Source organism: Vitis riparia, chromosome 4 (assembly GCF_004353265.1).
Source record: "Vitis riparia cultivar Riparia Gloire de Montpellier isolate 1030 chromosome 4, EGFV_Vit.rip_1.0, whole genome shotgun sequence".
Taxonomy (NCBI): Eukaryota; Viridiplantae; Streptophyta; class Magnoliopsida; order Vitales; family Vitaceae; genus Vitis; species Vitis riparia.
Genome location: NC_048434.1, coordinates 1,144,860 through 1,167,378, shown reverse-complemented (window position 1 = coordinate 1,167,378; position 22,519 = coordinate 1,144,860). Strand labels below are relative to the sequence as shown.

General features: G+C 35.2%; 4 protein-coding genes across 4 annotated transcripts; 3 read left to right on the top strand and 1 right to left on the bottom strand.

Annotated features, from left to right (window-relative positions):
- Window positions 1-1,833: 1,833 nt before the first annotated feature.
- Window positions 1,834-8,912, top strand: LOC117912452. Its single transcript, XM_034827029.1, has 7 exons — window positions 1,834-2,065; window positions 2,150-2,249; window positions 2,655-2,775; window positions 3,206-3,327; window positions 3,466-3,587; window positions 7,892-8,051; window positions 8,538-8,912. Exons 1-7 carry the CDS (start codon window positions 1,915-1,917, stop codon window positions 8,563-8,565), a joined length of 804 nt encoding a protein of 267 aa, XP_034682920.1. The 5' UTR covers window positions 1,834-1,914; the 3' UTR covers window positions 8,566-8,912.
- A 3,125-nt stretch (window positions 8,913-12,037) lies between these two features.
- Window positions 12,038-13,275, top strand: LOC117912162 (NDR1/HIN1-like protein 13). Its single transcript, XM_034826653.1, has one exon. It carries the CDS (start codon window positions 12,212-12,214, stop codon window positions 13,007-13,009), a length of 798 nt encoding a protein of 265 aa, XP_034682544.1. The 5' UTR covers window positions 12,038-12,211; the 3' UTR covers window positions 13,010-13,275.
- A 3,763-nt stretch (window positions 13,276-17,038) lies between these two features.
- Window positions 17,039-19,279, top strand: LOC117912131 (probable leucine-rich repeat receptor-like protein kinase At1g68400). Its single transcript, XM_034826611.1, has 2 exons — window positions 17,039-18,251; window positions 18,352-19,279. The coding sequence occupies exons 1-2, from the start codon at window positions 17,072-17,074 to the stop codon at window positions 18,996-18,998; spliced, it is 1,827 nt and encodes a 608-aa protein (XP_034682502.1). The 5' UTR covers window positions 17,039-17,071; the 3' UTR covers window positions 18,999-19,279.
- Window positions 19,280-20,455: 1,176 nt separating this feature from the next.
- LOC117912672 (LOB domain-containing protein 22-like) lies at window positions 20,456-20,998 on the bottom strand. Its single transcript, XM_034827358.1, has one exon. It carries the CDS (start codon window positions 20,996-20,998, stop codon window positions 20,456-20,458), a length of 543 nt encoding a protein of 180 aa, XP_034683249.1.
- Between the last annotated feature and the right edge of the window lie 1,521 nt (window positions 20,999-22,519).

The window sequence follows — 22,519 nt, the reverse complement described above, 5'->3', positions numbered from 1 at the left end:
TATGGATTAAAGCAATCTGGACGCATGTGATACAATCACCTTAGCGAATACTTGCTAAAAGAAGGGTATATGAATAATCCTATATGCCCATGCATCTTCATTAAGAAATCAGAAATCGGATTTGCAATTATTACAGTGTATGTTGATGGCTTAAATCTTGTTGGAACTCCTAAAGAACTCATAAGAACAACAAATTACTTGAAAATGAAAATTTGAGATGAAAGATTTTGGAAAAACAAAATTTTGTCTCGGCCTATAGATTGAGTATTTTCCAAATGGAGTTTTAGCACATCAATCAACATACATTAAGAAAGTTTTGAAGCATTTTTATATGTATAAAGCGCATTCTTTAAGTTCTCTAATGGTTGTCTGATCACTTGATGTGAAAAATGATCCATTTCTTCTTTGCGAAAAAGAATGAAGAATGACTTGGTCCTGAAGTACCATATCTTAGTGTTATTGGTGCACTTATGTATCTTGTCAATTGCATACGTCCACACATTGCTTTTTCTGTCAATTTATTAGCAAGATATAGTTTCGCTCCAACTCAAAAACATTGGAATAGTATCAAACATATATTGTGTTATCTTCGCGAAACTATTGATATGTGTTTATTTTACTTAAGAGAATCAAAGCAACAGTTGCTTGGATATACAAATGCAGGATATCTTTTAGATTCACATAAAGGTAGGTCACAAACAAGGTATGTGTTTAATTGCAATGGTACTGCTATTTCATGGAGATCTATCAAACAAACAATGGTGGTCACATCATCAAATTATTCAGAAATACTAGCAATTCACGAAGCAAGTAGTGAATGTGTATGACTAAGGTCAATGATCCAACATATTCAAGAAACATGTGGACTACCTTCCATCAGAGGCAATGCAACGGTGTTACATGAAGATAATGCTGCTTGTATTGCACAATTTAAATGAGGATTCATAAAAGGAGACAGAACTAAGCATATCTCCCCTAAATTCTTTTATACTCATGAGCTCCGAAAGAAATGTGAGATCGATGTTCAATAGATTCAGTCATGCAATAATCTAGCAGATCTATTCACAAAGGCGTTGCCTTCGACCACATTGAAAAAGTTAAGGTATGACTTTGGAATACGAATATTGAGAGATCTACCATTTGAAATGTTGAAGAAATCATAATCATGTTTACACGAGGGGGAAAATGATAATATGGATATACTTCACTCTTTTTTTCCTTTGTCCAGATTTTGTCCCACTGGGTTTTACTGGTAAGATTTTTAACGAGGCAATTGTAGTAATTCAAAAGAATATTGTACTCTTTTTCCTTCACTAGGGTTTTTTCTATAGAGTTTTTCCTAATAAGGTTTTAATGAGACATATTTTTATGATCATTTAAGGGGGAGTGTTATAAAATATAAGAATTTATCGTATTATGGAAACTTGTGGATGATCATCCATATTGATGTATATCTTTTTGTGACTCCTTATAAAATGGAGATACATCTAATGAAAATCTATTATATTCTCTTCCTACATTCTAATTTCTATTTCTTGTTTTCTTTTCCTTTTACTTTATAATTTTACAACATGTAAGAGTTTATTATTTTCTAATTTTTAAAATAAAAAGCAAGAAGCATATATTGAAAATAATTTTAAATCAGAAATTCAAGCTTTTTTTTTTTTTTGAAAAATGAAAAAGATTTCTAAAAAAATAAAAACAAATCATTTCCTCATTTTCCAAATTGTGAGTAGTGAGGCCTAACCCAATCATAGAGGCCTAAGGGGCCCAACCCAATATTAGAGGCGCAAGGATCATGAACAAGCCCCGAACCAGCAAAGAGTGATTCTGACGATATTCGAATTACAGAAAAGAGGAAAGCGAGGTCGAGAAAGCGAGGGAAAGTGCGAGAAAATTTTGAGTAGTGAGAAAATGGTGTGGATGAATTATTACCTTCACAGAGTAAAGCAAACTCGTATGTGGGTCGCAGTGTGTCTCTGCTGGCTCTGTCTCATGTTTGCCACACCCAAGATCCCGCACTCTCCCAAACACCACCTCTTCGCTGATATGCGCAATTTTCTTGGTACCCATCTCTCGGAACTCTCTTCTCTCCCTCTATATGTATGTTAATTACCTTTTCTCACCTGGGTTTTTTGTTTTTTTGCAGGAGTGCCGAATACGTTGAATGTGATCACGAACTACCCTTTCTTGGTTCTTGGTGTTCTGGGTTTTGTCCTCTGCCTCAGCGGGAACTTCTTTGTTATTAGGTTTTTATCTCTTTCACTTCCTTTCGAAACGATTTAGAGACAACAGAAAAAGAAAAAAAATTCTGTACTAAAACTTTATAAGACTAGTGTAATTTTGAAATGAGACAGAAATGGTTAGTTTGCAGTACAGATTGTTTAGGGACAGGGGCAATTTGTGGGTTGTCTTTTAATTTTATTTTACTTCATGGAAATGTGCAATGCTGTGCAACCAAACAATCTGTTGTAACTTGATGAGGCAACTGTAGTTTTCAAATGAGTACTTTGACAGGAATGGTAGAGTTAAGGTTGTAGTGAAGATTGTTCTTTGATGAGAAGGGATTTATTATTATTATTATTATCATATTCTTGGCTTTTCAAGCTATTTGTGTTGATTTTGATAGGTTTGTTTGGTAATTGGTTATGTAGTTCGCGTGCAGAAGTTTGGGGTTGGGCACTCTACTATGCTGGAACGACGAGTGTGGCTTTTGGGTCTTCTTATTATCATCTGAAGCCTGATGATAACAGAGTTATTTGGGATAAATTGCCGGTTAGCATTTCATTGGATTACCGTAATTCTAACATTTTCTCTCCCAACTTTGCTTTCACTTTGTTAAATGTACTTGGATATGTGATAGAATTACTGTAATTCTAACATTGTGCTGCTGTGTTTATCCAATTCTTACCTTGCTTTGAAAAAGGGTTTGAATTTGGTAGCATGTTTTTCATGGATGCTTAGCTTTCTTTTTCGGAAATAACTATGTGACATTGTAATAGATCAAGAAAGTGCTCTGGGAAATCATCTTTGAACACTCAGTATGCACCCATTGAGTGCATGCTCCAACAATAGTTGTATTTGGCACATATCCCACACACTTATACCATACTCATGTTGTGTTCTTTCTAACATGGGTGCTTAATATGCTTCAAAATATTGATGTAACTTGGTTTCCTATGATTTTATGCATTGTGGATTGCAGATTATGATAGCATATTCTTCACTTTTTGCTAGTTTTATTATGGAGAGGGTGGGGGAGATGATTGGATTGACTTGTTTGTTTACGCTCAATTTAGTTGCTCTGGTTGGTGTGGCTTGTGAAAGGTTAGTTTGTTGTTTTAATTTTATTTCTAATTCCTGCTTGTCTTCTGTTCTTTCTTTACTGGTCTAAAGTAAACATTTTAGGCTTGAATTGTGTCTAAGTTAGTTTTCTGCTGAATATGGTTTTCTAGTTGGTTGCAGAGCTTTTAATGATCTTAGATTGTGCATGATGTTCCAACTGATTCCGGGCATTGCTATTCCAGCTATGACATTTATGTTCACACCAAAATATACTCATTCGAGATATTGGCTTTGTGCTACTGGTATGGAGTTTCTGCTATTTCTTTTAATTTCTTCTTCTTCTTCTTCTTCTTTTGTTTTTATTCTGCCTTATAATAAATTAAAGGAAACACATTTAGTTCCATTTCATGTTTCTGAATTATGAACTCCTGCACCCCTCTTGTATTTTTATGCAAAGCAAAGTGAAAACCAAGAGTGATAGTATAGCACTCTCAATATTTGAGTTTGACCAAGAAAGTTTGTTTGTTGTATGTTTTTTTTCATGCTAATTTTTGTCTCTTAACTTCAATAAATGGTAAGAATTTTAATGGAGCATTTCAAAAGTAGGTAGTAAAACATTATGTTGGTTTATATTTGTGTCATAAACATACATTGATACTAGTTAACATGCATTAAGGTTTTACAAATGCTAAAAACCACCAAACAGATTCCTAGATTTCACTCTAGTTATTGGGAATATGGACATTTTAGGCAGTTTTGATTACTTGTAAAATGACTTGCAATGGGCGTGATGTAGGACAACCCTAGGTTGGTTGTCTATATTCAAAAGTGGGTGGGTTAGGGTTTTATTTTTAGGGTGTAAGGAGAGGAACAAGGAATAAATTTTATGGTAGAGAAAAATATAAGATAAGAAATAGAGAAAAAGAAGAAATAATGAAGAAAAGATCAAAAACCTTAGAGTCTCACTAAGGCCTTCTAGGAGTCTTACCTACAAGAAAATCAATGGAATCTTATCATTGAGGATTGCAACACTTGCAATGAAAGAAAATACAATATTATTAATATCAATTCATCCATTTGATTTACATTGATTAGCCTAATTATAGGCTTCTCTAAAAAATCCACAGTTTACTAGGACTTTAATAACCTATTATGACTCTAATTCTAATTATAACATCCAAAGTTTACTAGGACTTTAATAATCTATCATGACTCAAATTCTAATTATATTATAATTTAACCAGCTAATCCTAATTAGACGCCAACTAATATTAATCCTAATTTAATTCCAAGTAATATTAATCCTACTTTAATTGCAACTAATACTAATTCCCTTTCTTGATATATATCTTGGAGATTCATTCTCATCAATTCCCCCTGACTTGAAAAAAAATTCAACCTCGAGTTTTAGTGATTTTCCATGGTCAATTGAAATTCCAAGCAATGCCTTCTACCCTTGCTTTCTTCATCGTCTCTTTACTATGCTAAGAGAGGATCTCAAGATCTCTTGAACTTGTTCAATTTCATGCAAGACAAATACTAGACTTTGAAAAACTTTTCGATGTTCTAAAACAAATTGATAATTCTCGAAATAATTATGTGTCTTCAACAAGCTTGTGGAGAGTTGCTTCCCATACTCTTCTTGTAAACTATCTTGTAGAAGAATAAAATTCTTAAATTCCCTATGTTCAAGAGAAGTTTCAGCAGATTCTTTATGTTTGCCACCACTCATGATAATGTTTGGCCTTGGGAAGTCAAACATTGATTCTTCTTAAGCTTCTACAACTTCTTTGAGCTCTTCTATTGGTTGATCTAGGATTAGTTCCATCACCTCTTGCTTTCTAGATTCATCATTGATGATTTCTTTCTCTTTTCTAGTAACTTCGACTTGCTTTTTAGTAAGAGTATTTGATAGCTCTTCTAGTTTCAAGGGTGCTCATTTTTTCTCTGGTTGCTTATGTGGTGGAATTTCCTTCATTGGAAGGAGGATCTTCTTACACCCATTGCGCACAAGTGTATAAGTGTTCCCGTATCCATCATGTTGGACTCTTTCATAAAAAAGCCATGATCTTCCAAGCATAATATGGGTAGCTTTCATCGGCAAAACATCACACCATATTGATAACTCAAAATTATTACTAAAATTAAACTTACTAGACAATGAGAACTCATCAAAATAGATGTGTCATTTACCCATGCTATTTGATAGGGATTTTGATGATCTTCTGTCTTTAGATTAAGCTTCTCAACAAGCTCCTCTGAAGTTAGATTGGAACAACTACCTCCATCAATAATCAAAGTACATAATCTCCCTTGGCAAGCAACACGAGTTCAGAAGATGCTAGTACATTGCCAATCCTCCTCTTCGTTTAGCCTTGGTATGTTCACCAATGGTTGCATAAAAAAGTTATAGCCTTCAACTATGTTTGCATATGTTGCTCCACTCCTCAATTACATATGCCTTCATGCTAAGAATTTTCGCTTTGATACCAAAACCGATTTAGGACAACCTTAGGATGGTTGCCTAAATTCAAAAGTAGGTGGGCTAGGGTTTTATTTTTAGGGTGTAAGGAGAGGAACAAGGAATAAATTTTTTGGTAGAAAAAAAATATAAGATAAGAAATAGAGAGAGAAGAAAAAACGAAGAAAAGATCGAAAACCTTAGAGTCTCGCTAAGGCCTTCTAGGAGTCTCACCTTAAAGAAAATCAATGGATTTCATCATTGAGGATTGCAACACTTGCAATGAAAGAAAATACAATATTATTAATATCAATTCATCCATTTGATTTACATTGATTAGCCTATTTATAAACTTGTCTAAGAAATCCAAAGTCTACTAGAATTCTAATAACTTATTATGACTCTAATTCTAATTATAACATCCAAAGTCTACTAGGACTCTAATAACCTATCATGACTCAAATTCTAATTATATTATAACTCAACTAACTAATCCTAATTAGACTCTAACAAATATTAATCCTAATTTAATTTCAAGTAATACCAATCCTACTTTAATTACAACTAATACTAATTCCCTTTCTTGATATATATCTTGGAGATTCATCCTCATTAGGGCGCTTGGTAGGCTTTTCTTAACCGTTTTGGACATTGTTAGTCTGTCATTATAAGGTTACTTGGATTTGGGAAGAAAACTTAAGATAACTTTGGTGCATCATAAAGTGATTTTGGGCATTTAACACGAGCTGATTGAGTGGAAAGGTTTTGTCAGCAAAGGATTTGGACATTAGAAGAGAAAAATCTTCTCCGGGTTTTATTTCCATCCAAGTCCTATACATAGTGGGAATTCATAGGATATTAATTTTTGCATGTTCCTTTTCCATCTTGGAGTTCGTTTACCCTGCTCATGGATTGAAACGCTTGCATGTTGAGACACGGTTTTAATTGTTCCTCACCTTATAATTGAAATTGACAAGATATGTGTGGGTAGTAATGATAAAGAAACACAGGTTATTTCAATGCCTTAAGACTCTGGTCTGTGTCCTGATTCTCCTGATTTTGTGGGACTACATCTTGTCAACCAAGTGTCCATGCCATGCAAGCCTTGAAATTTCTATTTCATCTGGTCACTCAGTTGATCACTTGAAACCATGTTGTACTTACTAATTGAAACATTTGGACCTCACCAAATTATTTATGCCTACAGTATTCTGATGAACATAAATCAGGTTATAAGACATGATAGGAATACCACGTTTACAGTGTACAATATAGATTGTGTCATTTTTTGATTTTATCACTGGAGCTTTGGTTAGTTTGTTTAGGTTTAAAACCAATCTTGTAGGGAATACATTGGTTGATTGTTAGTTTACTTCACACTTTCAGGTGTGAGCCTCTGGTGTTCCTTATTTGTTGCATCATCAAAGAACCCAAGGCTTTTTTCTTGCCTTTGAAATAAAGAACTACTTAAAAAGAACTAAGTTGTAAACAGTTATTTGATTTTCTTATTCAAAAGTATGTTGTAGGCCATCAAGTATGCTTTTGGATTGCAGTATTTACTATTATGTCTGCAGATCCCGTTTAACAAATTTACATCTGATAATATTTTTAATAGAAGGTTAAAAAATTTTCCCTATCAAAAAATATATCTTGTATAAATTTGGGATCTATTGATTTTTTTTCTTTTGGCTGTGCACACAAATTTCCGAATGCATTTCTTTTCCCTAATCTGAAATGTCCAGCCAACTCATCATATGCCCAATATGCCCTAAGAGTACATGTGAGCTGCCATGCTTGGAGCAAAGAACTAAACTAGAAGTGAATTCCCTGGTCAAGAGGCAATTCTGACAACTTCCATGTGATCCAGATCTAGCAAAATGACTTTAGTATTTTTTTTATCCTGTATGGGAGAAAAACCTTAGTATCTATCTACTTTTTCTTTCTTTTCTTTTTGGTTTTTCTTCTTTTTCTTTGGATAAAATTGCATATTTTGCTCGCATAGCCTTTGTCGTTGTCTGATGCTTAGTTGGAGGGATTTATTCTTTTCTAGATGCTTTGATGTTTGTTAAATTAATACATTGGCCATGCCTAGCTTCTGAGGCTGTGAGTTATTTCACTTAAATATCTGAAAATTATCTGGAACAGGTGTTTACCTTCTAGCAAAATTCGAATCTGTTGCTGACAATAAAGTTTACCATGCAACTTGGTACCTTATCAGTGGGCACTCCTTGGAGCACTTATGTTCAGTCATATTTCCTGTCCTCCTCACTCTTATGCTTATATTCAGAAGCATCAAAACTCCAAGGTATTTAAGCTTTGTGGTTGTACTCTACTCAATTGACAAAGAATTTTGTTTTCCCAATCAGTAGGGATATTTAAGTTTTGCTTCAGTGAAACAAACGATTTGGGAGCAGTTGGAAGTTGCCTGGAAACCAGATTATTCTACCTTGTCTTGAAGGGCATTGGAAAAAAGGACCATTTTCTAATGTCAAAAATGCTCTCTTAATATTTTGTTTTCTAGTTCTTTGCTGAAGCTTACCTTAGGATTACATGTTTCTGTTTAGAAAATTTCCTGGAGGTGTAATGGGTTTGCTTGCAAACAACTAGTATAACAAATCTATGGAGATGCATGGTTTCTTTTATTTCATGCGTCAACTTTGGTCTTGCTTGAGATCAAAATGACAGACTGATCTTCTTGTTCCTTATTTCCTTATTATTGGGTGCATCAATACTATGAAATGTTTAAGGAATTCTCTAACTTGTTCATACATGTCCATGGGACTAACGACAGATTGGGTGATGTGAAAGACCGTCTATGAAGAGGAAGAGATTGGTGAAGGCACTGATGACAAATTATTTGATCTTTAGGAGTGTAGGTAAACAGAATACACAAAATCAGTGAACTCCCTTGCAGTGCAGCAGCTGTAGATGTCTGAGAATTTAGTAGCAGTCAGATGAGTTTGAGGTAACCGAAGATCAATTTTACTGATTGTCGCCAAATACATTTTGTTAGATGAACAACAAGATGAATCTTATTTTTTTATTCTTTTTTTTCCTTTTTGGGTAATCTGCCTAGAACTTGGAAGAATTTTCCTTAAATCAGGAAATGAAAATTTGTGATTACTGATTATTGTGATTCTACTGATGTTGCTACAATCTTGAATTAGTGCCTTTCTGGTTGAGTGAATCCTTCTGTGAAGGTGGGTTGGTTCTGTCTGGTTCTTATTTTGCTCTTCCTGGTCAAAAATTTTCCAGCCCGGAATGGCAAATATTGTAATTAAAGCATGATTCAGGATTTGAAAATTGTGGGTATTGGAAGGACTTGGGATTTGGGTGATGCTGGGAAGAAATACCTGAAATGATTCTGGAAAATTGAAGAATGCTGTAGGTGGACTACTTTTCATGGTTATAAAACATGTTTATACATTTTCGATGAGTCATCTTTTATAAGTATCAAAAAATTCTGTTTAAGACGATTTGGGATATCATAGAAAATCACATATTATTTGTATATAACGTGTTACTACATTTAATTATTTTTCTTAAATTTTATGGAGCTTATTCAATACTTGAGACTATGGAGCAAAATCGAAATGTCATTTTTTACTAGATGTAGACACGAGTAAAACCTAAATTCATACTGATATTATTTTTTCATTGTATAAACTTATATAAGTATTTTAACTTTATAGTTCTTTCATGTTTTTACGTGGATATATGAAATGCTTTCATGTATTTTTATAAATGAATCGTGTTTATAAAACTTGCCTTTCAATTACATTGTATGATTCCACATAGTACAAAGGAAGAAATTCTTGATACCATGTATGTAGCAGGTGTCTTACATAGAAGGGAGTGGGTTGTTACCGATGATATCAAAATCGCTATTTGATCCCAGTTTGAGACTATATGTCTAGCCTCATAAGGGTATTTGTTTGTTGGTCTCATAATTTCGTGTGACAAAATAAGGATTTTGGGTTTTTATAGAGAGTGATTGATATCTCACACTAGACAGAGGATAGAGAAAGAAGTTTTTGATACCATAGATATGATGGACTCCTTTTGGTTATATAAACGTATTTTAAAATTGTGAGAATCCATTAAACCCATAACGGATAGAGACTGTCTACAAAAAAAAGTTGAATATTACTTTCCTCGTTTCTTTCTTCTCACATGGGTTGCCCTCCTATAGTCACATGGACAAGCCCAGCAACCCTAAAAAATGTAGGGAAATGTGATTGTGGAGGGCCTTGCAGTTGAGGGGTATGACAAAGGACCATGACACCAGCTTTGATTCATGGTACCATTCTGGATAATCACAAGGATTCTCCCTGTTTTATTTAAGTCTCTTCCTTTGACAATCAATAGATTTGTAGTAACATCTTCTTCCTTCTTCTGATCTGCAAATCATGTGGATGACTATAGAATGAACATCCAACACAATAATGAGAATGCACATTACCAACCTCTCACCACATGCATCTTTGTGTTCCTTTGTAAGTATGTTGTTGTCAGACATCCACTTAGCTACCTTCACATGCCTCCACATGCCCCCTATAGACTTTCACATATATCATATGTTAAATGCCCAACATAAAGAAAAAAAAAATGTAGGCCAAAAGCCCATTCTTGGTGTGTGTCTGGTGGCTTTTGGTACACATTTATTTCCAAGTCTCATTCACATGGTCACATTCATATCAGGTTGGACTGGGGATGGCAAAAAGATGCTTATACCCAGTGCCTGAATGGATCAGTGAACACCCTTTTTTAGATTAGAGGTGGGTTTTCCTTGTTGGTTAACATTTTCCTCTGTTTGGCCATATTTTTCTTGGTAAGATGTGAAATTTGAATGTCCAATGTGGTTCATTACTTGCACAATGGAAATGAAGGGGCTTTCCCCCATCATTCCTGGTAAAAGGTTTCCCACCCCAGAATGGAAAATGCTGGAGGAAGAAGGAAATTAAATGCACTGTTAATAGTATGGTTGTGTGTGAAGTTTAGAATTTGAAAATTCTTGGAATTGGAATGACTTGAGAGTTGGGCAATGGTGGGGAAGATATATGGAATATCATTCCTGGAAAATTCAGGAACTCAGCCTTTATATTTTAGAATCAATAGCCCCCCAAACCCTACCATCCAACCAACCATGGAGGACACCTTCAACAAATGGGGGTGAAAACCTTTTCACCCAAATCCTAGAAAACATGGTTGGAAGCCCATTCCTCAAAACAAATGTTTGGATAAATGAAAAATAGAAAATAGGGTGATTTTAAATAATATATATATTTGTTATTTTTTTAGTTGTTTTCATTTATTGTTTATGAGATATTTTAAAAAATAATTATAAAAATATGGAGAATAGTTGAAAATAAAGTAGTATAAATGTTTTTTTTTTTAAATATATGTAAAAATGTAGAAAATAGTTTTCAAAAACAATTTCAAAAAACTATTTTAAAAATCTGTTTTTAAAAACTATTTTTAAAAAATGCTTCTCAAATAGAATGTAATTTTAAGATCACATATCACCCTTCACTAAATAATTTGATTTGAGCTAATAATAATAACAACAACATTTGGTTTCTTATTTAATATTTTTTAAATCCAATTTTCTAATCCTAACTATATTTTATGTTACACCATACCCAAAAGCTCCATGCCAACTGCCAAGGACTACCCCAAAAATGTAAGAAACCATGAGAATTAAATCACCCCATGATTGCCTCCCTACCATCCAACCAACCAACCATGGCAGGAAAGGCTCAACAAATCATAGAGAAAAATTTTCCCACTGTTTCCCTAGAAAATAAGGGTGGTGAAAACCTTTTCACCGGAGAAAGAACATGTGTGGCAGTGATCCAAAAAAGTAATTGCATGTAAATGATTTCCCACATGGAATCATAAAGTTGAAAAAAAAGTAGAAATTCTAAGTGTCGGCAACACAATCCCCAAGTACAAAAACTTGATTCCATTCAAAAATTTCTTCATCTCTCCTCACTATCTTCCCTAATTTTCTGTGCACTTCTTTTAATTATTATTATTATATACTTTTATTTATCTAAATGACTTTTGGGTCAAGTTAATTTTTAGTTTATAGTAAGATTGGTTCCCTGGTTGTTGTCCCTCCACATTAAAGCAATCTTATTTCAAAATTTTATTTTTAATTAATTTATTTATTTTTATTATAATTTTTGGTGAAAATAATCTTTGGATGATTTTTTTTTTTTTTTGAAAAGTTTTGGAGACCACAAGTAAGAGAGTGAGAAAACTAGAGGGAGATTCCATATTTGGTGTGGTGGTGGCATCTCTTTTGGGCTGACTGTTGCTGTCTTCCTCCAACTCCACCCACTTCTCTCTTTCCTTTCTCTTTACATTTTCACTTCTGCTTCTTTTTCTTCTTCTCATTCTCTGTAATTTTGCCGTCCCGTTTTCTCTCTTCTGGAATCTGATTCTGATTTTCCTGAGAAAATGACAGACAGAGTGTACCCATCTTCCAAACCCACCACCACCGGTGCTGCACCAGGTGGAACCACAGCGCCAGCCGCGGCCCCGGCGAAATCCCACCTCTATAACCCCACTCGCCCGACGTACCGCCCACAAGCGCACCGCCGGCGTCCCCGCCGGTCGTGCCGGAGCATCTGCTGCTGCTGCTTTTTCTGGTTTCTTCTCGTGCTTCTCCTGTTGATCCTCCTGGCCGCCACGGCCGGCGCGGCGCTTTGGGTGTTCTACCGCCCCCACAGCCCGACCTTCTCAGTCTCCACCTTCAAGACAACTCAATTCAACCTCTCCGCTTCCTCCGCCGACGCGTCCTCCTCCGGCCATCTCTCCGCCGCCTTCAACCTCACCATCGCCGCCCGCAACCCCAACAAGAAAATCACCATTTTCTACGACCCCTTCACTGTTTCCATCTCATCGAACGACGTCATCCTCGCCAACGGATCCTACCCAGCACTCGCCAGCAGCCCCAAGGACTTCACAGTCCTGAAACCCACTCTCTCCAGCCACTCCCGCGACCTGGACGCGGATTCAGTGACTTCCCTGAGATCAGATCTGAAGAAGAAAAGTGGGTTGCCTCTGGAATTTCAAATGGACACGAAGGTGAGGATCAAAATGGGAGGGTTTAAGAGCAGTAAGGTGGGCATCAGAGTGACCTGCGATGGCATCCAAGCTGCAGTTCCAAAAGGTAAATCTCCATCAGTTGCTTCAACTTCTGACTCCAAGTGTGAGGTTGATCTCAGAATCAAGATCTGGAAATGGACCTTCTGAACATCTGATGATCAAATCAAACTCCTTTCTTCAGTCCCCAATCATCAGTCACAGTCAGTCAATTGTTTTCTTTGTTTTCCTTTTTATCCACTGTTTCTTGTTTGAGGAATTGAGATTATCAATCAAGTAGATTAAAGGGAAAAAAAAAAAAAAAAAACGTGGTGAAAGAATTATAGTAGTTTACTTTCTTTTGTAATAATTTTATATTTTTGTGATGTAACTTGTAAGTGATTTTGCACGGATAATAATACATTTATTTTCCACCATGTCTGCAACTCTCTTCTTCATCTTCCTCCTATGTTCATGCTCATGGATTGTGATTTATAAAAATGTCAAAACATAATAATAATAATAATAATAATAATATTTAAAATATTTAAAATATTTAATTATATTTTTTTGTTATTATTCAAAATATTTTAAAAAACTAAAAACACTTAAAATTTATTTTAGAAATGATAGATTTTTAATCGAAAATTTATCAAATATGTTTTCTAAATTTAAAAAAGAAGTTTATATTTTGAGAAAATTGTTTCCATTTCTAATTAATACTTAAATTTTTTTATTATTCTAATATTAAAAAGGTCAAAAATAATTTTTAAAATCAATACCTATTCTGATTTTCATCACGAATTTTATCTAGATTTTACCTCCGTGTGAACAAAGCTTTGACATACGACATATGATACAATATTTTTATTTTAGAATTTTTTTTTAATATATATAAAACAAGGCTATTGTCCTTTGAATCAATGACACCTACCCTCGGAGGCTTTAATTAATGAGATGGATGAAGCTTAAAAATGGAGTGCACGTGGCTTCTATGCTTCAAGAGTGGAAGCAGTTGGAATTTGTGGGGGTGGTCTTCATTATTAAAATGGTTTTGATAAGGTGTGGTCAACCCCATTAAACTTTTTTGGATTTCTCAATTTTAATTGGCTCAAAATCGATTAGTCATATAAGAAATGAGAAGGATTAAGATGTGTCAATCTCAACCGGATTTTGGGGTCCGCTTATTAATTGTGGGGGGAGCACTAGATCCGTACACACGTGGGCTTGCCTTTATTGGGTTCAAGGGGGTGGGCTTCCCACATTAAATTGTGTTGCCCCAATTTAGCCGAAGGCCCACAGTCGAGACATCATGCTGTTTTCTCTGTTTCATTGTCCCCTCTAGCCCTACAACACACCCGTGTTTGAACTTAAAAAGAATCAGCGGATGGGTTGTGGCTACGGGTGAAATATTACTCTACCCTAGAGCTAATTGATTCTTAGTAGTTAATTGGGCATTTAAAGGTAAAACATTATTTTGGTACAAATATTAACCAAATAGCACGATCAATCAAGTTGTTCCACGATCAATCATTTAAATTTTGTTACATAATTTCAATTAGCATCATTCAATTTCCTATAGGCATTGTGGGTTACTTGGGTAATGAGGTGTCCAAGTGGCCACCCCAGACCGTGAGGTGTCTAGGTAAGTAACTCATTCCAAGTAGCATTAGTGTAAATACTTTTATTTGATCAAAGTTTATTTGAACATTAAGTCGTCATAAATAGATGATCGTTACACGTCATTTTAAAATATAAAAAAAAATCACAATGACCTTTTTATAGGATTAACAAGTTCAGGGGGTACTGTAATGGTTGCTCGGAGGGTCGATTACAATCTAGAACCACCAAACACTAAATTGATACTATAGGTTTTTTTTTTTTTACTTAATATAAAGTCTAAATATACAAATTTGGAATGAGATTTTATGGCTAAATATAAGATTGGGTTATAATTAGATTTGGAACCACCAATCCAAGTTAAAAACTATTCAATCAAAATCCAATTTAATTTGATGTCTAATCTAAGGTGTGCAACCCAACTTCCCTTTTTTATTTTTTTCTCTAATCTTTGGATTGAGTAGGATTAGAGTTGAGTTACTCATATTATATGAATCAAAATTATGTTAGATAAAGTAAGTTATATTAGATTCAACCTACCCACAATATGTTTTTTTTTTTCCTAAAGCTATAGACTAAAATTATATCAAAATTTAAATAATAAATGAGATAATATATCACAACAATGATACAAAAATAAAAAATAATTCTTTTATCTTTTTTAAAAAATGACATAGGATATAATGTAATTACAATTTCACATTTTTTTTTAAAAAAAATAAAAAATTATTATATAAAATAATATAAATTATAAAAATACTAAATCAAGTTCCATGTCTATAACCCAACCCGAGGTAAGCTTGAGTTAAGAAAACTTAAATCAAGTCTAACATAAATTAAACCTCAAAAACTTAAATTATATAAACATGTTCAAGTTAAACCCCTAATTAGAATGGATTGAGGTTTACCATCTCTTGTAAAACCTAATTTATATCTAATACATGTTATTTAATATTAAAATAGTTGGGCTTGGATTGGCTTCCAATGTAATTCACTTGCTCATGTTGTATCCCTGTCTCCCTTCAACCCTGGAGTGGGCCTCCAACTCAGAGGCCCATTGGACAAACTAAGAGACAGTTATCTGGGCCAATGAAAAGAGCACACAAGCCCTTCTATCTCTGGGCCACAGTTGCATGCCCCAGGCCTGGTCCTAGGAGAAAGCTAATTGGTGTGTGCATTAAAGAAAACAAATATAGAAAGAATCACAATTTAGGATAGGGTTAAAATGGCCAACTTTAGAATAAGGAAGTGGACAAGGTGTCTTGGTCATACTGAACTGGAAGGCAAGGGGGGGTGACCAGGTGAGCAGGACTCAAGCCAAACGTGTGGGCACCAAAGGGAAGTTAGCTCAAGACAACTCACATAAAGGCCTGGGAGTCAAGCCCAGTGGTGACTGGTGAGGTGGGCAATCAAAGACACCTCATGTTTGGTTGTAAATGCAACGCGGACACTAGGCTCCTCATCACGGATATCATGCTCCTCACTCCCAAACACACGCTTTCTACTCTTCTCCACTGTTTTCTACTTTTATTCCTCACCACATTTAAAAGTAATAATAATTATTATTTTAGTAGGATTTTGAAATTGAAGATACGGTGGTGGCGTAAAGGTAGTACGGAAAAAGTATTCATCACAAAAGTTTCAATACAATTCTATTTCTATTTCCCTCTCCATATGTAGCTTAAGAAAAGAATGGTACCATTAGTAAGACGCAAGGAAAAATAAATAAATAATTATAAATTTATTCTCAATTTTAATATTGGTTATGATAAATTAGAATAAAATAATAAAGGAAAGAAAAATTTAATTCAAAAATAATTTTTAAGAATAAATTTTAAATACAAAACTTCATAAAATATTTTTGTATTATGGATTTATAAGTTAAAACTCAAAACACTTCATAAAAACAAGTGAAAATATTTTAAAATATTTTTTGAGAATAATTTATTTTTAGAATAAATTTTTAAAACTTTGAAATGTATTCTTTTGAATTATTTTTAAGATTTTAAAAATAAAACATTTTTATGTGTAGAAAAATCATTTTAATCATCTTTAAATTGCTTCTAATCTACTCAAATTTATGGGTGTACACTCTCATCTTTGAAGTTAAAATAATTTCATTTGTAATAATTAAGGGAATTATATAAGTAAGTAATGACGTATAGGCCACGCTTGTTTATGGGGGTAATGTTGAATTTTAGGGATTTTTTAAAAATAAAAAAAATAAAAAAAGGGTGTATTTATAAAAAGGAATTAGTTAGAAAATATATCATTTGATTATTCATAGTCCATAGAATAGATAAATCCAAGAATGCAATATAGTGGACCCCACAAGTGTATTTGGCCTTGACCTATACAACGGTCCTGAAACGACTACTCACTGGCTAGTTTTGTGACGTGTTCTAATCTAATTGGCTGTTTCTGATTTTGGATGCCACGTTCCATGATTTTATTGGTTGAGATAAGTCCCCACTGGCACTACAGCAAAGCAAGCGTGCACCGCGGCCACACTTGATTCCCCCCGTTCGATTTTGCATATAAAGTGATCCACTTTCCTCCAATCTCTCTCTCATTTTTCCTGCGTTCTCTCTTTCGGAGGGAGAACGAAAGAAAATGGCGATGAGGCGACTGTGTGTGACAATTCTCATTTTCTCTCTCCTCCAACTTTCTCTCTGTAACCCTGACTTCACTGCCTTGCTGGCTTTCAAATCGTCTTCAGACCACTTCAATTCGCTCTCCTCCTGGTCCAATTCAACTCACCCCTGTTCCGGGTCGTGGCTCGGCGTCACCTGCAACAATGGCCGAGTCACCCACCTCGTTCTCGACCGCCTCGACCTCACCGGGTCCACTCGGGCCCTCTCTCGCCTCCCTCAGCTCCGGCTTCTTAGCCTCAACCACAACCGCCTCTCCTCTGCTGTCAACCTCTCTTCCTGGCCCAACCTCAAGCACCTCTACCTCTCTGACAACCGCTTCTCCGGAGAATTCCCCGCTGGCGTGTCCAGCATCCGTCGCATCCGGCGCCTCGTCCTCTCCCACAACAACTTCTCCGGAGAAATTCCGATGAATAAATTGACTCAGTTGCGTCACTTGCTAACCCTAAGACTCGAAGAGAATTCATTCACCGGCACGCTCTCGTCAAATTCTTCTTCTTCTTCAATTTACGATTTCAACGTCTCCGGCAACAACCTCGCCGGCGAAATCCCGGCATGGCTGTCGCAGTTCCCTTTGTCGTCGTTCGCCAGAAACGCGAAGCTATGCGGGAAGCCGTTGGGGTACAGTTGTTCGAATGGTCCCACAAAAACGAGTAAGAGAAAAAGGAGAGTGAGTGATGCACTGATCCTCGTGATCATCATCTTCGATGCGGTGGCGGGCGTGGGGATAATCATGACCGTTGGATGGTGCTGTTACAGGAGCATGAGCAGGAGGAGAACTGGGGTCCATAGAGAAATGGGGGGCTCTGATGGGGCACCCAGGGAAAGATACGAGATGGTGATGTTTGAAGGGTGTAAGGGTTTCTCTAAGGTGGATGATCTGCTGAAGGCCTCTGCAGAGCTGCTGGGGAAGGGAAGCGTGGGGAGCACATACAAGGTAGTGATGGAGGGCGGCGGTGTGGTGGCAGTGAAGAGAGTCAGAGAAGGGTTGAAAAGGAGGGAGATTGATGGATTGATGAAAGAAATTGGTGGGTTGAGGCATCGTAATATTGTGAGCCTCAGAGCATACTACTTTTCCAGAGATGAGTTGCTTTTGGTCTATGATTTTCTACCCAATGGAAGCTTGCATTCTCTCTTGCACGGTTAGAACTGTTTGTTTCCTTGGAAAATGGGTTGTCAGAGAAACTATACCATGTATCACTTCTTCTATTCTTCTTTTACCAAGTTTACAAAATTTTGCAGGGAATCGAGGACCAGGAAGGACCCCATTAGATTGGACCACAAGGTTGAAGCTGGCCTCAGGTGCTGCCGAAGGGCTAGCTTTCCTCCATGGCTGCAACAAATCCAAGCTCACCCATGGACACCTCACATCATCCAATATCATAGTTGACACCTCCGGCAATGCCTGCATTGCAGACATTGGTCTCCACCACGTCCTGCCTGCTCAGTCTTCATCATCAGACAACGCCTACACGCCACCAGAATTGGCGGTCAACCACCACCATGCCAAACTATCACAGAAAGCCGACGTCTACAGCTTTGGGGTTGTGCTGTTGGAGATTCTGACAGGGAAGATGGTGGTGGGGGAAGGGGAAACGAGCTTGGCGAAGTGGGTTGAGATGAGGCAGGAGGAGGAGTGGACATGGGAGGTGTTTGATTTTGAGCTGTGGAGGTATAAAGAGATGGAGCAGGAGATGAAGGCGCTTCTGCAGATTGCATTGCTGTGCTTGGCGCCTCTGCCTAGAGACCGCCCAAAGATGAGTATGATGCATAAGATGATAGAAGACATTAGAATGAAGGGTGGGCAGAAAGATGGGGTGGTTCTTTCTCCTTTGTCTTCTGGGTATTCTTCTCAATCAGAAAGCACCCCCAACTTCACTAGCAGCTGATGATTCATGGTAAGTCAATTAAAATTCTTTATTTGTTGGGACATTTCTTTACTATTATATATATATAATGTTGATTAGATGTGATTATTTTATTTGAATGTGTTAAAAACTTAAAAGAGCACATTTGTATCGATATGGTATCAAAGTTTTGTTTGATGGAATGTCGTGTCCGAATCATCTCTTCTGTAATTTGCGTAGTTGTTTCCCCATTTGTATATTTGCAATTCCAAAAAGGGCTCACATGCCAGTAATGAATCGGCCAGAGTGTGGCCAGAACTAAAGCTAGCTTGATCCTCTTTTGGGTGGTGGGCTTGCAGTGGTTAAATTGTGCCAAAAAGGTGGTGAGGGACAAAGTTTAGAAAGGCCTGAAAGAGATGTGAGGAAATCTTGAGAGCCCTTTTCTAGATGAATACAAAATATAGGAGTCACAGGGCAACTAGTAAGTTTGCCTTATTTGATGAATACTTGTGTGAGACCAATACAGATTTTCGAGGAAAGGGAGTGGGAATGGGCTGGCATTGGGGCCCCAAGGTTTTGTTTTCTACAGCTCCTTTGATTCTGTATCACCCATACCGCAATATCATAAACTGTTGGCGAACCCGTGCCCAAAGTCCGGTACGGGTTAGAGTCGGGTTTGAATTAGAAAAATACCAAGATGATAATATTTAGGTTATCATTTGCCCAAGTCCTAAGAAAAATACCAATACCATAATAAAACTTGAATCAATGTATTCATTTTGATTTATTATTTTTTAATTATATTATTTATTATTTATTTCAAATATGAAAAATATAAAAAGGATAACTAACTATATTAGATTAACAAGTCTATTATTTTTGTTTAATTATTAAAAATGTTTAAATATTGCAACTTTAGTGTGGAGTTGTATTGATTTGAAATTATAAAATAATAATTCATTTTATAGTTTTAACATATACTTAGTTTTTAAAATCTTATTTTATATTTTCTAGCTTTAAAATAAATATTTTACTCCTAGGAGATTTAATCATTAAAGCTATTGAAGAATAATAAATGAAAAGAAAAAGTGAAAAAATTAAAAATAGATTTAAAATTAATAAATTATTTTTATATATTATTGACTGGTGTGACCAAATAAGGCTCACAACCCATGTTGTCAACACACTCTAAACTATTTTTTAAAAACTGTTTTTCAAAATATTTCCTAAATGGCATATGTTGCAGGAAACAAAAAAATGGTATCTCATCTATAACTAATACAACTTTACTATATGTTACAGGAAACAAAAAGAATGAAGTTTATGCAAAGAGATGTGAACAGAAGTTGAAAATTTTCTAACACATCAGACTAGAAATTTAAAATTTCAGAGAAAATCGAGGAAATTGAGAAAATTCCCCCTCCAAATCATCATGCTCCGGCGTAGGCTGGTTTGCACTGATTTCTTCCTTTACCACTGTATAGGAATGAGGGGGTTTTTCAGACAAAGAACTCAAACCTGGAGGAGTTAAAGCGCAGTGACAGCCCTCCATGACCACTGACCTCCATCACACCTTCACACTCGTCCGTACTTGACTGTCCACCACCCACAAACGACGTCGTTTCACACTGCGCCGACGCATCACAACCCTCCCCATTCGCTCTCTCCATGGCCCGAAATGCCTCGAGTTGCCCACGAACAGCCTCCAATTCCGCCATGTGAACTGCAATCAACCGCTCCAAACCCATACCCACCTCCCCCAGCCCACCCACTGGTGCAATTGCACGCGCAGAAGACTCATAGATAATACATTTCATGGCGATTTCTCTGAAACTGGGGGGAATTTCTTGGAGGATTTTGGTGACGTTGGCCACCCCAAAAAGCTTGTGAACGTTACCGAATCTCTCCTTATCATGCGAAGGAAAAAACGGGGCTAATGGGCAGTCGGGTTTACATTTTCTACGTTGATACTTGCATGCAGCGCAAGCTTGGGAACCGTGACGGCCGGCGGCGGCGGACGGTTCGCTTTCGCTCACTTTCATTTTCCTATGGAGGTTCCGGTGTTTTTGTTGAGCGTGAAGGGGAGACGTGTGTGAGAAAATTTTGGATCGGTGTTTGAATTCTTTGCTATGAATTTGTTAGTTGACCGTTAATGAAGAAGATATAGATAATATTTCTTGATAAATTTAGATTTAAAAATTGTTTTTTAATTTAAGAAAAGTCATTTGATAAATTTTTAATTTAAAATAGTTTTACTAGAAGTTATTCTAAACACAAACCATTGTTGAGAATAAAATTAAGGTAGTTTTTGTTATGCAACTATTTTTTTATAAGATATTTTGAAAAAAAAAATTGAATTATAAGAAAACTTAATCTAAATTCAATGCCAAGTCTTAAAAAAGTTTGCAAAATCCTTTCAAATATCAAATTATATAAGGTTAGCTTGACAACTATTTTTTAAAACAATTTTATATTTTTTAGAACAAAAAAATTGGAAAACATATTTAAAAACTAAAATATTGTTTTTGAAAAAAAAAAAAAGTATTTTAAGAAAATATCTTTAATTTATTTTCAATTATTTTTACTTTTTTTTATTATTGTTTTTAAAAATAATTATACAAACATGTATAATGATTAAAAATAAGTTAAAAGCAATTCAAATTTCTAAATATACTTTTGTTCTATAAGAAAACAGTTTTAAAAATTACTCTTAAAAACTATTTTTCAAAACCATTTTAAAAAACAATTAGTAAGCAAGGTCATAATGATTCTAACCTTATTTTAAAATTCCCTTTTTTTTTTCCTTGTTTAATATTCCATATCATTAATTAAATGTGTGAATTAACTAAACTTAAGAAAAATAAAAAATTAATAATTTTAAAAAAGGAAAAAAATTATAAAAAAATAATAATATGATAACATCAATTAAAAAAAGAAAATAATAGAAAGGTGACCTAATAAGATAACATGATACCATGAGAACCCATCCGAGTTGGACCCCTACCTCTATATCATCTCTAACCCATGTGGATTTGAAATTTAATCATTTTAAAATTCCTTCTTTTTTTTTCCTTTTTTAATATTCCATGTCATCAATTAAACGTGTGAATTAATTGAACTTGTGAAAGATAAAAATTAATAATTTCAAAGATGAGGATGGTAACCTAAAATCTGGCCAAGTTATCCCTACCTCCACGTCACCTCTAACCTTATGGCTTAGAGATTTAATCATTTTAAAATTCACTTACATTTTTTCCTTGTTTGTTATTCCAGATATATCCATTGAACGTGTGAATTGATTGAACTTGTGAAAGATAATATTAATAATTAGAAAATAAAAAAAATAAAAAAGGAAATGATGAATATTAATACAAAGATGACCATGATAGCATCTTCCGATTTTAAGAATTATAATGATGAATATATTTTCAGGGGAAATTTCCCACTGTTGTACTGTGAATATGGGTGTTTCCAGGAAAGAGCCACCAGGGTAAACAAACACACAACACTGCTGCCTCATAAAAAATTTCCTTTTACCAAAGATTTCTAAGAAACTTCTATCA